We start from the raw sequence: 15,793 nt of genomic DNA on the forward strand, positions 1-15,793 counted from the left end.
TTTTTGCTATTTAATTTTCCACATTTATTGCATTCCTACCAAGTGCAGTGTATTGTGAGTAAGACAGTTCTCGTACCCAGGGAGCTTATAAACTTACAGGGAACATGTATCAAATGCAATAAGAGGTAAGAACGGTATTGAAACTTCAGAGGTCATATCTGACTGAGGAAGAAAGAGATCTTGGGTATGGAAAAGATTTCAGTAAATGTAGATGGGGGAGGGTGAGAAAAAGCTTCACACTGCCAAGGGTGGAGATAAGAGTATGTTGGTACCATGTTAATGGAATGGGGAACAGTCCAGCTCGTTCAAAGTTATCCTTGAATCAACGTGTCTCTGCGCAGTTTAAAAACATCAGAGAAGCTTATGACATTAAAGAAAATTTCATAAAAATATATGACCCCCTCAAAGGATCTTAACGTGCATACCTATTTTAGTGGAAATTTATGACTAGTCATCCAGTGTGTAGCAAGTTTTATACAGCATTGTAATTTCCCACTTTGGGTATGATGAATTCCTAGAGCTCATTAAGTGTAAGCGGCATTATTTGATTCATTCAAGCTCTTTTCTCTCTTTGGCAGAAGATTAAAAAAAATTATTCCAAATTTGAATCCAGGACTTGATAAATGCCAGTTGTCTAACTACAGTACCATATTGTGATAAATATAGCTATTGAAATTTTAAAAATCTCTTCACAAAACTTTATTTTAATATTCATAGCAGAACTTTTTTTGGAATGTTATCTGAAAAACAGGACCATTTTATCATCAGAGCTGACTATTAATTAGGGTATTGTTTCAGATATAAAATTTGATCTGCCACTGAAATTCTATTTGAATATGTATAGTTCCAAGCCTGCTTTGTGTATTTAATAACTTTAGTACCATAATTACTCTGTTTACAATTAAATTTTGGTGAATATGCTAATATGAAATATACCAGTGAGTGATTTCAACAAAGGGCCGTGTTGATTTGCATTTTGATGTGCTTTTCACTTGTATCTGAATTTCTTGTAATATCAGTGGGAAAAAGGAGTGGTCAGATTATGTAATGGGTTATGTGGTGATAAACTTTGTTTCTTTGAAACCTGTCTGTTGGTTTGGCTATCATAATAGTGGATTTGTTTTGGTCTAAGTGGGCAGAAATTATGCGGAAAGATTTAATTTGGTCTAGGTTTGTGTCCTCCAGTGTATTCTGTAGAAGAAACCTTAATGTAGGTATTGGTTTCGTTGTTAGAGGAAACCTATAATGTACTAAAGCAATTGTTTAATTCAAATTAGTGTTCTAAGTTCTTTAGAAAATTCACTAACTTAGTGAGGCAAATGCTTGTGGTTATGTTATTTATACAGTTTTTGAGCAGGGACTTTTGGTTTTAAATTATTCTCTTTTCTTTTCAGAAATCACCTGAAAAGGAACTATGAGATTGAGAAACACAGATTTTATATTCTCTGAAACTAGGAGATTTCTATAACCCTGAACCAGAAAATAAGAGGGGCTGCCAAATGCAGTGAAAGTCAAATAGCGGTATGGGAGGATCCTGAAAGGGGACACTTTCAGGTCTGGGACACAGATCTCAGATAAAGCTGGCAGAATAGTGTTCTCCAAAGTAAGTCACACACCCTGAGGGGCACAACCAAAAAGCCTTTGCTTAGAAGAACAGGAATGGGTGTTGGCAGAAGAGGGCGCTAGGAAACTTGATGGTGTGATGAAAATGTTCTGTATCTTAGTCCGGGTGGTGGTTGCTCAAGTGTATATGTATATGTAAAAATTTATCAGTCTGTGTGTACCCCTGTGCAGGTTACCAGTTTCTTCCCTCTCAACTCCAAACGCACCCTTCTTTGCTCTGTTTGTGATACTTGAACTGGACTCGAAACAGTTTTTCCTTTCCAGCACAGTGTTAGGTTTTGTCAGTAAAGTTGAGGGAGGGACACTGCAAGGCACAGTGGGCTGTGCAGTGTGCTTGTTTTTTCCTCTCTCTTAAGGGGTGGCTGACAGCCCTGCTTACTCCTGACTTTCTTTAGTACTCCAGTAGGCAGCTTTTTGGTCCCACCAGAACCCAGAGGGTAGATTCCTGTGGACCAACTTCAGCCCGCTGGCACGCCAGAGAACTCTGCTAGCCAGTGGGCTGGAGCCATGGCCTGTCCAGTGAAGAGTTCCTTCCTTGTGTGCTCTCCCTGCGACTTGTGGATAGTAACTGCTCCCTGCATTCGCTCTGCTTGCATTCCTGAAAGTTCTCTTTTACCTCTTTCAGTAGTCAGCCACCTTTTACAAATTCATAGTTTTTTATATTAAATTTTCCTCTTTTAGTTACTTGGGTATTTTTTATCTCCTGACTGAACTCTGACTGTTAAAACACTTATGATTTATGTAATTTACTGTGTTAATTTTGCATAAATAAAAAACAGTGAAATAAATCACAAGTATACAACTTAATTTTTGTGAAGTGAGCATACAGTTTAAATATCATCCAGATTGGGATATAGAACATTGCCAGATCCCCAGAAACCTTCCTCTTCCAACTCCTAGTCATTTCCTCCCCCAAATGGTATCCGCTATTTGACTTCTATCATCATGGATTGGTTTTGTTTATTATTACACTTCATGTGAATGGAATCATACAGTATGTCATCTTGTGTTTAGCTTCTTTTTCTCAACATAGTGTTTGAGAGCTTCATCTATTTTATTTTATCCATATTCCTATTGATGGACATAACGGGTTTCCAGTGTTTGGCTATTTTGAGTAAAGCTGCTGTTATTGTTGTATGTCTTGGTGGACATGTTTTCATTTCTCTTAGGTATATACATAGAAGAGGAATTGTTGGCTCACTTAGCAGCTACTGCCAAACAGATTTTCAAAATGGTTGACACAACGTACAGTGTATGAGAAGTCCGTTTGTGCCACATCCTTACCAACACTTGGTTTTGTCAGGCTTTCACAGTTGAAGACTTCAGAATCTTTAAGGAACAGATCATTCAAATGCTGTTTAAATTCTTCATAGTTGGTAAAAGAAGAAAAGCTTCTAAAGTCTTTTTATGAAGTGAGTGTAATATCGATATCAAAACAGGTAAATATAGTAGAAAAAAAGAAGATTACAGACCAGTCTTGATATATGAATATCAATTTTATTCCTAAATAAAATATTAGCAAACAGAATCCAGCAGCACACTATAAGAATCATAACCATTATCAAGTGTTTTTTTTTTTAGAAATGGGCATCATGTTAAATGGCCCTGTACAGTATATGGTACCAGCTACATTTATTTAAGTCTCTTAACATTTTAAAAGATGAGTTATTGACCAAATGTTTGTTTATTAATCCATGGCCATCGGCCTCCCTTGCACCCAGCAGAAGCCAGCCCTTGAGCACTGACATGGCTGTTGGTTGCCCAAGGCCGGCCTAAGATTGTAGGGGCTGACAGAAGGGAGGCCTCCACATCTATTTCCATGAGAAGCCACAGGAGAAAAGGAACTTCATTTAAGGGCATTTTAAAGAAATATTTTGTGTTGTAGTAGCCTCTTTCTGTTAGAGCAGCAGAGAATATTTCAATGACTTCTTCACTTTCATGTGGAGCAGGTGTAAGTGGGAGTGAGGTTTTAACCCAAGCACAAAGTTAGTTTCAAATACTAATTAATAAATGTATTTTTCTTTTTTGTTGTTTGTTTACAGAGAAGCTGGTAATCTAGGACATAACGTTGAGCAACATTATTGAACATTGAGCTTTTTTTGTACTTAGTTTACTTGGGTTGGTATATGTTTAAGTTCCTTGAGCACTGTGGCTCTCTCTAATGTGTATGAATGACTGAGGAAAAAAAAGACTGGATAACCATTTGAAAAAAGCTGGATTCCTACCTCATATCTTATACCAATATAAGTGTAGACAGATCAAAATTTTACCAGCAAAATATGAAATCATAAAATAATTAAAATATGGGAGATATTTGAAAAACATTATTTGATTGGGAAAGGTCTTTCTAAGGATGACAAAATCTAAAAGCTAAAAATAAACAATATCAAAAGATAAATAAATTGGGAAGACTTTACAATACAAAGAACTAATTTCTTTAATATAGAATATATAAGAAGTGTGTATAAATAAAAAAGCAGAAGGCTACCAGTAGTTCACAGGAAATGAAGTACAGATTTTACTTAGGAGTCTTTTCTTTTTCCTTTTTCTTTTTTTTTTTTTTGTGGGTGTATGATTGGACAAGCTCATGCAGTATGAAAAGATTTCCAGTTTTAATCCCTTGGTGATTGTTAATTATAGGAACAGTAATTTTTTAATGTTTAAAACCATAAAATATTTTATAATACAGAAAACCTTATCAAGCAAATATAGACTTAATGAATTATAAGGTGCTTTTATAACCACCACTTAACGTTAAGAAATAGAACTTTGCCCACCATGTGCCCCATCCTAATCACAACTTTCTTACGCTTCCTCAGAGTAACTTCTATCTTTTATGGTAATCATTTCCTTTTCTTTGTAGTTTTATCACTCAAATGTGCATCCCTAAGCATTATAGTTTATATTTGCCTGATTTTGTTTTCTTTCAGGTATGTTGTTTTTCCTTCTCTCTCTTTCTTTTTTTTTTTTTTTTTTGTGAGGAAGATTGGCCCCAGGGTAACGCCCATGCCCATCTTCTTCTACTTTATATGGCACGCCGCCACAGCATGGCTTGAGAAGCGGTGCATCAGTGCATGCCCGGGATCCAAACTTGCGAACCCCGGGCTGCCAAAGTAGAGCGCTCGAACTTAACCGCTATGCCACCTGGCCGGCCTGTTTTAAGTCTTTTTAAATCTAGTTTTCTTCTCCCACATCTCTTCTTTTTTCCCTTTATTTGTTGAAGAAATGGGGTTATATGTACTGTAGGGTTTCCCACAGTTAGGATTTTGCTGATTGCACTCCTGTGCTATAGTTTATCATGTTCTGTTCTCTTCATATTCTGTGAATTGGTAGGCTTGATCAGATTCAGGGTCTGTTTATTTTTTCTTTCTTTCTTTTTTGGCAAGATTACTTCATGGGTAGTGGTGTGTTCTTTTATTAGGAGGCACATAATGTCTAGATATCTCTCACATTTTGATGTTAGTAGCTATCAGTGCTCAATGTCTGGATCTATTAACTCGTTAGGAGGTGGAAATGGTGTTAACCTAAAACCACGCTTATTCATTTATTAGCTGAAATTTTTCTATAAGGAGAAATTTCTCTTCATCTTCTGTTTGGTTACCCAGTGATACAATTCATATAAGAAAGAAAGGATAAACACTTGATTCTTTCTCTTTATTTACCAGTTTCAAAATTGAGTGGTTTCCTGTTATCCTCTAGAGGTGACCACTTAGGTATTCTTACTGTTATAAACTCTTGGATTTATCCATTTTGGGTGTTTTAATCCATTGTGGTTATTATCTTTATTGACTCAAATTGGCTCATCTTTGGTCAGTGGGAACATCTTCCAAGCTGGCTCCTTAGACATATTTGACACAACTCTAGTAGTTTTTGATAGATTCCTTGACATCTAGAAATGACAAGATGTTCCAAGTTGTTCTTGTAGATTTTCAGCTCCAGACCTGGAATCAGTCATTTCTTTAAGGAACCTGGTTTCTTTTAACAGGAAATGGTATTTCAGAAATACTATTGAGAAGGGAAGCATAGGAATGCTGGGTATCACCAGCTTTGGCTTTTCTGTGAACCCAAATGACTAAGCAGCCACAGTTTCTCCTTGTTACTCTCTTGAAAGTCTACTCCTTCATTATGGTGACTTTTGTAATTGTGGGGCATGTTGGGGATGCTTTGGAACCAGGTAGTCCTCAGGGCAGATTTCTGTCATTCCACCACTTACTAGTATAAAACCTTGAACAGGTTGCTTAACTTTGCTGAGCCTTAATTCCCTCATCTATAAAATGGGCATGATACTGTGATCTTCATAGAGTTGTGAGGATGGATGGGAGCCTGTGTGTAATGCATCTACTATCATGCCGTAAATAGACTTTCCCCTTCTCCTTGAGTTAATTTCTTGTGTTTTCAGTCTCTATATTAGGTTCTTAGCACATCAGCATTGGCCTTTATAAACTCCTCATTGCATTACTATAAAGTGTGTTCTAATTGGGTGTACCTTTTCCCCTGTACTTCATAGAGCAATTTTTTTTTTGTTATTGTTGTTAAATAGCATTTTTAGTCAGAAATGATATTATACCAGTGGAACTTAAAGCTAAATATTTTCTTAAATAATTACATAGATCATTTTATTTATTGTTTCCTCTCGAAAGTTAAGGGATAAATAGGGTTTGAGCAATTATAAATCAGAATTAACAGATGTCCTTTATTTAAGTTTTGGAGTAAGTAGGAATTTGAACAGCATTTTTGTTGCACAGAAGCTTTTCGTAGTGAAAAATGTTTTCAACACTTCTAGGATTATAATTCTGTGTGTTGCTTTGTTTTATAGTGAAAATGCCTCGTGTAAAAGCAGCTCAAGCTGTAAGACAGGGCCCTGCAAAGAGACGTCTTGCAGAACAGTTTGCAGCTGGGGAGATAATCACTGACATGACAAAAAAGGAATGGAAACTAGGATTACCCATTGGCCAAGGTGGCTTTGGTTGTATATATCTTGGTAAGTGTATGACTACTTCTGATTGTCAGTCCAAAGATTTATATGCTTTCTTATCAAAATAGTTTCTCAATTAGGAGCTTTTACAGGATGTTCCTAATAATCTACAGTCAACTAAATGTTGTATGATTAGGCAAAAATGCATCTCTGACATGGGAGTGGAAAAGAAGATGGCTGATTTAATCACAATAAGAGAAGAGGATAAAATATCTGTAATATTGTCACTAGTGAGCACTATGGCTTTAGAGTTTTAAGATATTCTGTATAATCTTAATCTCTTTTGAGACCGAAAGAAAGCCATGTACATCTTTCTTTCCCCATCTCCACCGAGTTAGGATTTATTTCCTCTATTTTGGTTTAATATGGAGATTTTCAGATCTTTAACAAGTGTGGATTTATTTTCTTTCTCTACAACCCTTATAGTTATCATAGTGGAATTAAGGGAACGACCTATGAGGCCTGATTAAATGTGCTATTAATTAGCATACTTACCCATAAATTTTGGGGACCTATTGTAGAACCCTGAGATTCTATAGGTTAACTGAATTGTTGATTTAAAAGATGTGTTACCTGATTGCTTCTAAAGCTGCCTGCTTCTCCAAGAATTTTAGTAGCGACACAGTGCATCTCATGTTTGCTTTTGGTATTTCTAGCTCTATTACATGTGCTTACTCCACCTCTAATCTTGATTTAATTTAGTTAATTATTTAATTTCTGCCATGAGGTTTATAAAATTTTATTTTTAGTAGTGGAACCTTTTTTTTCTTTTAAGAAACATATCTCTCAGAATTCTAATATTAGATACTAGATTAGCACCACATGATACTTGTTAGAACTGCAGATTCTCGGGTCTCACCCCAGACCTACGAATCAGAAACTGTAGGGAGGGCTCAGCAATGCGATTGAACCAGTCCTCCAGTGATGCGGATGCATGCTGCAGTTAGAGAGCCACTGACGCAGATGAGAGAGCAGCTATTTTACTCAGAGGCTTCAGCTCAAGCTCCTCCACGACCAGTGGGCTCTGGTTGGTTAGCTGCAGCCTCTGGAGATATGTTCATGAAACATAGCTTAAAAACCAGGGCTTTACTATATATTATAAATATGATTTCTCTAGGGCAGTAGCACCTGGCTTTGGGAAACAGGTGTTGATTCTTTAGTTTTGTTCAGAGCCAAACCCATTCTAGTGAACTAGGGTATCTCTGACTTAAGGTGAAAATCTTCATAAACCGTGAGAGGTTAGTAGCTATATTAGCTAGGTACATATTTTTTGACCTTGTGATTTAGAGTGGTGTATTATATAAGCTGCCTCTACTGCAGAATGTGTGGACTTTTGACATCCCATATTAGGAATGGGAACTTCTCTTTAAGCAAGTAGGTTCTTCATTTTGCATTAGTTAATTTGTTTTTGTAACCTTTGGCAAATTTGCAACTTGCTTTGGGTGTGTGCCAGCTGTTTTATTTGTATTTGTATTTATTATCAGAAAGTGCCATCTAATAGTAAGTATTTTTAGTATCCAATGGGGTTTGACAGATTTCTGTAATAAAACTTTGCTTCTGTAAAAGTGGATTGATCAATCTGGAGGACGGATTTGCTTTAATATTGCTGCCTCCAGTTTATCTGTCTATGCCTACTGATAGAGCAAAACAGCCATATTCACGATTATCAGCAATTTCTGCTAATGAATTAAAAAGATTGCTTTTGAATTTTTTTTGGATGTTTTCTGAGCATTTGATACTGTTTATCTTTTCTTCTCATAAAAATTGCTTCCATTGTCTTTCGTGATAACATACTTCACTTCTGGTTTTCTCCTACCTCTCTGGATGTGCTTGGTCATCTTGGTGGGTACTAATGTGTTCTCCAGCCTTCCTTCCTGGCTCACTTTTCATTCTCTATATTCACTCTGATTGATCTCATGGAGTCTTATGGCTTCTGTTACTGTCTCTTGACTGTTGATTTCCATAGCTTTTATCTGTAGCCTTGGACTTGATTACCTGAGTCTAGGCCCATAGCCAGTGGCCTACAAGGGATCTCTACTTGGATGTTCCACAGGTGTGTCTAAAGCTTGTATCATCCTCTTCCATCTCCTGATTCTCTCGTGATCAGGCGAGGGTATCTGAATGAAGGACATCCCTCGAGGCAGACCCTGGGAAGGCATTCTCCAGTATTCCTTCACTAATATCCCTAGTACTTCATCCAGTCCTTTTGCTTTAGCTGTGTGATTTCTAAGATCCATTCATTTCTCTCCATCTTTGCTCCATCTTTGCTTGCCTGGATTCTCACTCTAGCAGTGAATCTCTGCTCAGTTTTGCCCCTTCATCCCATTGTTTACGTTATGACTTGAGTGACCTAGGCTATTTAAACTTCTTGAATGGCTCCCCATTGCCCTTAGGATAAAGTGCCAAACTTTTGAGAATGCTATACAAGACCCTTCATAGTCTGGTCCCTGTGTAACTTTTTACCTGCATCCCTTTATTTCCTCAAAATCTGTGCTTTGGCCGTCATGCCGCCCTTTGCCTCTTGATCTCTGTATGTGATGCTTCTTGTGCTTCTTTTTCCACTGCTGAGTTTAGGGCGGGTCCTCTCTATTTATAGTCCTCTTGCGTTAACCCTGTCATAGTATGTTCCAAGCTGTATTGAAATTACTTTTCTTTCTCCCAGAATATACAAGTGCTTCTTGGCAATGGGACAGCTCTTCTTCTTCTTATATTCCTAGTGCCTGGCAGATTTTGCAGTACATATTGTTTGAGTTACTTATTGAGCTTCCTTTTCCCCCCTTTTCTTATTTAAATTGTGCAGTCTTATTGGGATACTATCCTCATTGTAATATTTTGTACACTAAATGCTTATTTTTAAAAATCTGACCTTGCTTTATTACTAATTGAGTATCTAAGAGCCGTTCCTTGGGGCTCTTCCTTAAGGAGCTCAGACCTTTTCATTTGCCCATATTAGCCAGTTTTGTGACTTGGTGTTCCTTTAGTCTGAAGTATTTTAGCTGCAGCCCTTTCAAAGTACTGCTGCTTCCTAGCTGACTGGTAGTTTCTTGGTTTCATTTGCCTGTTTCTCCTCATCTCTTCGTCTTCTAATGTGAGAATGCCTTAGGGCTCAGTCCTAGGGTGTCTTCTTTTCTCTGTCTACACTCATTACCCAGCAGGTCTCTTCCAGTTTCATGGCTTTAAGTGAACAGTGTTTCTTTGTTGATAATTCAAATTATTTCTCCAACTTGGACCACTCTTCTGAACTCAAGACTTGTATCTCAACTGCCTGTGTATCATTTGAACTTGGGTGTTTAATAAGCATCTCAGACTTAAGACACCCCAAAGCATCAGCTTCTTCTGCAGTTTTCTCCATCTTAATAAGTAGCAACTTCCTCTTCCTAGTTGCTCAGGCCAAAACTCGGGAGTCATCCTTACCTCCTTTTTACTCTCTTACCCTCTGTATCCAATTCATCAACAAATCCTGTTGGCTCTTCTCGGAAAATATGTTCACAGTCTGACCACCCACCACTGCCCTGTGTGCTCCACTCTGGTTCAGGCCCCCACCTCTCTCATCTAGAGCAATGTAATATCCTGACTGAGCTCCTGGCTTTTGCCCTTGCCCTCTATGCTCCATTCTTCACAAAGCAGCCTGAAGAATTCTTTAAAAATCAGTGTCTGGTCTTGCTGTTCCTCATCTCAGAACTTCCAGTGGCTCTCCATCTCATTCATAGCACCAGCTTTATGTCACTCATCAAGCTTATTGTATTTGTTCTCTGTTGCTTTTCTGATCTGCCCCCTGTTACCTTCACTTCACTTCTTCTTCTCCAGCTGCTTTGGCTGCCTTGCCTTCCTCAAACATGTCAGAGGCTTCCACAGCAGGGCCTTTGTGCTGGTTGGCCTGGAATGTTCTTCCCCCAGATACTTGAAAAGCTTATTCCCTCAGGGCCTGCAGACCACTGCTCCAGTGACACCCGTTCTGGGAGTTTTCTCTTACTACCTCGCAGCACTGCCTCCCTTCCTTTCCTGCTTAATTTTCCCTCTATAGCACTTGTCACCGTCAAACATCCTTCATATTTTAATTGTTGCCTGTGTCCTACCACTGAAAGGTCAGCTTCGTAACTGTGGGGATTATTCTTTCCTGTTCACTGCTAAATCTGTTTCTTAGAAACTGGCATATAGTAGGTACTTGGTAAAAATTTTTGTTTAGTATATAGGCAGCTGTATATTCATGACTCAGTATTCCAGGGCAAGTGTGTTTCTTTATTTGCATGAAATAAAATGACAGCCACATTAAAATTATTCTGAATGGCAGTCCACAGTTCTAGTGCCAACATCCTGAACACCCTGATCTAGATGAGTTTTTTCCCCCCAAAACTAGTGCTTTTTGGAACTTTAGCTCTCTCTTTTCTTACCTTCCTGATACTCCTTCTTAAAAAGATTCCCTAGTTTGTTAAATTAAAGAAATTGCATCAGTTATCATCCTCTTGGGAATGCACAACATATATTAGCATATCAAAGGCCATGCGTACTTTTGAATTAAATCTTAACTCAGAATTTTCCATACTTAATTGATGATCATATTGAAGATACCAGCAATTGTAAGATGCATTCCAATTTCAGACATATTAAAACAAAAAAAAAGTCTTAAAATTATGAAATATACTGTAATGATATCCTGAAATACATATTTGGGAACTGAAATTTATTCTATCAAGGGGTTATAGATATACAGATCTAAATATTAATAAAGGGTTAGTAACAGGCTATTTATAATAATGCTACTTGTTCTGATGTCACATATGTCACTTTTTCAAACAGCTGATATGAATTCTTCAAAATCGGTGGGCAGCGATGCACCCTGTGTTGTAAAAGTGGTAAGAAAATATTTCAGCTGATTTTTTCTTATCTGTTGATTTAGTGTATTTATTTTGTAGAACACCTTTTTCGATAACTAGAACTAATTAAACCATAAGGTATTACATTTTTAATAATGTTTCATACATATTTAATGAGACACAAAAGTAGCTTTATAGTTTTAAGTAGCTTGAGTTCAAAAAGTCCCACTCCTATCTTGAGCGCAGGGGCACTGGTCCTGGGGAAATGAATGAAAGCGTGGGGGTGTGTAGACGTGGGCACAGACATCCAGTTCAGCTGTACTTACAGTGGATGAGATGCCTTTCATATTTATAGCCCACAAGATTAGACTACTTTAATGAAATTTTATTGTATTTTCTCTTGCATTTGCTTTTCAACTTCCACTTGGTCAATTTTTTCTTTTTATTTATTTCTAATTTCCCTTCCCCTTCCATTTTAGTAAGTTACATTATTTATTTAGTTGTGATCACTTTGAACCTCTTTTTGCTATACTAATGTTGAAATTCCTTTGTAATGGGTGAAGGTTGACAACATCCCATCTGACATAAGCATACTTTTAACAGCCAGTTTATATATTGGTGCACGAAAAGACATTTTAACTACTATTTTTTTATCATCAATATATTGTGCATCATTTTGCTCACCAACATTTGTAATTCCCCTCTCTCAAAGTCCCTTAATATTTGTGAAGAACATGTTTCTGTTCAATAGAAGAGGTATCAGGGTCTGTTATTTTGGCAAATTACCAGGTAAGTCCTCCACCCCTCCTTTTTTTTCTAAAGGCTACCGAACTCTAGAATTAGAATTACCCCAAGGTTTTTTGTGTTGGTTTATTTTATTTTACCCTCTTTTCAAAAAGGAATATATTTGATCCCTTATGAGTTAACATTTTTGGACATGAATTGTTGTAGTGATTGTTTTTAACATTTTTTAATTCAGGCATAGTTTTCACAGGGAAATACAAAGATATTAAATAATTTGAAGACTTTTGACAAAGCATTGTACACCCCAACCCTATTCAAATATAGAACCCAGAAAGATTCCTTGTGTCCTTTTCTGATCAAATCTCTGCTTCCCACAGCCTTGGAGGCAACCACTTGTCTGTTTTTTTTTGCTGTGGATTAGTTATTCCTGTTCTAGAACGACATATAAATCATATTATACAGCATCTACTGTTTTGTCTCTGACTTTTATGCTCAATGTTTTTTAAAGGTTCATCCATATCGTTGGTGTATCAATTGCTCATTCAGTCTTCTTGCTCAGTAGTAGTATATTGTATAATATATTATAATTTGTTTTCCATTTCCTGTTGATAGACATTTGGATTGTTTCCAGTTTTGGCTATTATGAATAAAACTTCTATAAACATTCTTGTACAAGTGTTTTCAGGGATATAGGTTTTTATTTCCCCTGAATAAATAGCTAGAAGTAGAATTGCTGGTCTATAGAGAAGATGTATATTTAAATTTATAAGAAAGTACCAGACAGATTTCCAAAGTGGTCGTACCATTTTACACACCCACCAGTAATGTATGCGAGTTCTGGTTACTCCACATCCTCTTGAGTATTTGATGTAGTCGGGCTGTTTGTTTTGTAGCCATGCTATTGGGAGTGTAGTAGTGTCTCTTAGTTTTAGTTTATATTTACTTGATGACTGATTTTGAGCACTTTTTCACTGTGCTTATTGGCCATTCATGTCTTTCTTTGTGGAGTGCCTCCTCAATCTTTTGCCCCCCTCCCCTTCCCCTTTTTTAATAACAAGGTTGTTTTGCTTTTTATAATTGAGTAGTGAGCGAGTTGCTCTGGATACAAGTCCTTTTTCAGATGTATGTGTTGTAAATATTTTCTCCCAGTTTGTAGTTTGCCTGTTTCTTTTTTGAATGTTTTTTCTGCATCTATTGAGATGGATCATAGGATTTTTCTCCTTTATTCTGTTAGTGTGGCAGTTATATTGACTGATATTTGAGTGTTGAGCAACTTTGTATTCTTAACATACACTCCACTGAGTTATGGTATATTATGCTTTTTACATAATGCTGGAATTGATTTACTAATATTTTGTTAAGGATTTTTATGTCTGTTCATGAGGGATATTGGTCTTTAATTTTTTTCTAATATTTCTAAATTTAAAAAATTTCTAATTTCGTTGTTTAGTTTTGGTGTCAGAGTTGTTGCTGTGCTGTGTTTGGTCTCCCTGTTTCTGCCCTGTAGGATCCTAACCCTCCTCCTTTTTACTCCTGGTGCCTCTGTGACGACAGCTGGGGCTGTCATGGGGCTCACTTTGTTTCCTATCCTTTTGAGGTCACAGACCTGTACTGCCTAGTTTGTCTAATGTCTAAAAATGGTAATTTCCTATATTTTGTCAAATTTTTGTATTTGTTTACAGTGAGAGGGCTTCTTGGGTCCCAGTTATTCTGTCATGCCTGTAAGTGGAAGTAAAGTTGATAACTTTAAAGCATGTGTCATTGGTTTGTTTCCTCTGCCATTTCACTTTTCTTCATGCCCTTTCATTTTGGATTTTTCTTCTTTTTCGTTTGTGAAATAACATTCCTTTTGAAATACTCAGTTTGCTGCTATATCAGAGGAGTGAAAGTTCTTACTATTAAATTGGGTCATTTGTATGGAATTGCAGAATATTATCTGCATTTGTCTTTGATGTGACAAATTAAAATATTAAAATATATGGGTAAAATTAGTTTCTTCTTAGGATCTTTCAAAAATTTCCATTGTGAGGAGAAAGCAAGTCCCCTTATGACTTCTCATAATCATAAGGTTCGAAAAGTATGGTTACCTCAGACTGCTTTGCAGTTGGTTAATCTGCACAGTCATTTCCATGTCTTCAAAGGAAAGTGTGCCAGTGCCATGTCTTATTGGTGGGACTGGTGTATAACCACGTCTTTATTCTTCTGTGTAACCTGCGCTTCTTTAAATTGTGTTTTATTTTAGAATTATGATACTCTTCTTTAGAATTATGATATTTAGAATTAGGTTATTCAATGTAACTTTTACTACCTTTTTTACTTACAGAGTTATGAAAAAAAATGGGTAGAAACAAGTATTTCCTAACTGCTTAAGGTAGCAAATTACTTTATATTTTTAAGTTTAAAGTTGTTTGTTAATAAGCCTGGTTCAGTACTCTGCCTCTCCCGTCTCCTAATTTAGTTCTGTTTCCATTAGCCTATATTACTCCTTCTCTTTGTAATTAGGACAGTGATAAATATTCAGTTGATTTCTCTCTTGCATTTAATATTTCAGTAACATTTTCAATGTCATAGTTTGTCTGTGATCTTGGAAGAATGCCATAAACAAAACAGTGTTATTGGCTTTCTCTTTCCTCTCTGAGAGAGCATTTAGTAACTGCCGTTTGCTTGTTTCTTCCCTGATACCTGTCTTTTCCGAACTCCTTTAAACTCCTGTAGCACTCATTCTATCACCATTTATTTTACAATTTCACATGCTAATATCCTTCTCATGCTGGTAGTTATTTTTAGTTTTTTATGTGTTTATCTGCCTAACTGGGTTTTAAGTTATTTGATGATAAGAACCTTTATTTTAAACTTCATTTTCTTTATGCCACCCTTAAATGCCTATTTTATTCTTTTGGAACCTTTTTAAGCCATAATTCCCCACCATGTTTTAATTTCTCGATGCCACGCACTTGCATCTCTTGTCTATGCCTTTCAGAGTAGGCTCATTCATAATTTGCCTTCACTTGTGGTATGGTATACCATAGCTCTGTCCGTTACTTCTCTGCATCTTTTATTCTCAGAGCTTTATAATACTAAAAGTTGAAAGGATTTATCAGATACAAACATATATAAAATGAGTATCAGGTCTTTCCAGTATTAAAATCAGAACTATTTATGAACATTTGCCATTTAAAACATTAGGGGCTATTAAAAATCATGTTTTCAAAGAACAAGTACTACTCTGGGGAAATTTCATAATTCATTACTAAAAACAGGATAGAAAACTATGTATAGTATGGAGATAATTTTATAAAATAGTTATATATGTGAAGAAAATATATCAGAATATTTCCAAATTTTCTAAAATGAGCACATATTTTATTTTTAGAGGAGAAAGCTCAGCAAATGTTATTTAAGAAATTATCGAAGGCACATTGATTTTTAGTGTGAAGTTATGCTTAATAATGTAATAATTAATGTAATAGCATGTCAGCTCAAACAGTGGTTCTCAGCCCCAGTTGTCAGAACCTCTGGGTGCAGGGCCTGGGTGTTGGTACTGTTAGTAAAGCTCCCCAGTGGATTCTTTTGTGCATCACGGTTGAGAACTGCTGGTAGAATCTGGCACACAGAGCGCCTTAATTATTTTCAGTGG

The 15,793-nt window shown here is 36.5% G+C and overlaps 1 protein-coding gene across 9 annotated transcripts in view; it reads left to right on the forward strand.

Annotated features, from left to right (window-relative positions):
* The window catches only part of VRK1 (VRK serine/threonine kinase 1), an 84,335-nt gene that overhangs the window by 28,647 nt on the left and 39,895 nt on the right, over nucleotides 1-15,793 (forward strand). For 3 of the 9 annotated variants that reach the window (XM_058567661.1, XM_058567670.1, XM_058567663.1), the window contains 3 exons: nucleotides 1,395-1,603; nucleotides 6,440-6,604; nucleotides 11,396-11,451. In XM_058567661.1, the coding sequence (XP_058423644.1) occupies nucleotide 1,603; nucleotides 6,440-6,604; nucleotides 11,396-11,451 (222 nt within the window). In that variant the 5' untranslated portion in view covers nucleotides 1,395-1,602. Of the gene's footprint in view, nucleotides 1-1,394; nucleotides 1,604-3,017; nucleotides 3,036-6,439; nucleotides 6,605-11,395; nucleotides 11,452-15,793 lie in introns of those variants that run through there. The other 6 variants (XM_058567664.1, XM_058567665.1, XM_058567666.1 and 3 more) reach the window with 4 other exon arrangements.

Source organism: Diceros bicornis, chromosome 24, assembly GCF_020826845.1.
Source record: "Diceros bicornis minor isolate mBicDic1 chromosome 24, mDicBic1.mat.cur, whole genome shotgun sequence".
Classification (NCBI taxonomy): Eukaryota; Metazoa; Chordata; class Mammalia; order Perissodactyla; family Rhinocerotidae; genus Diceros; species Diceros bicornis.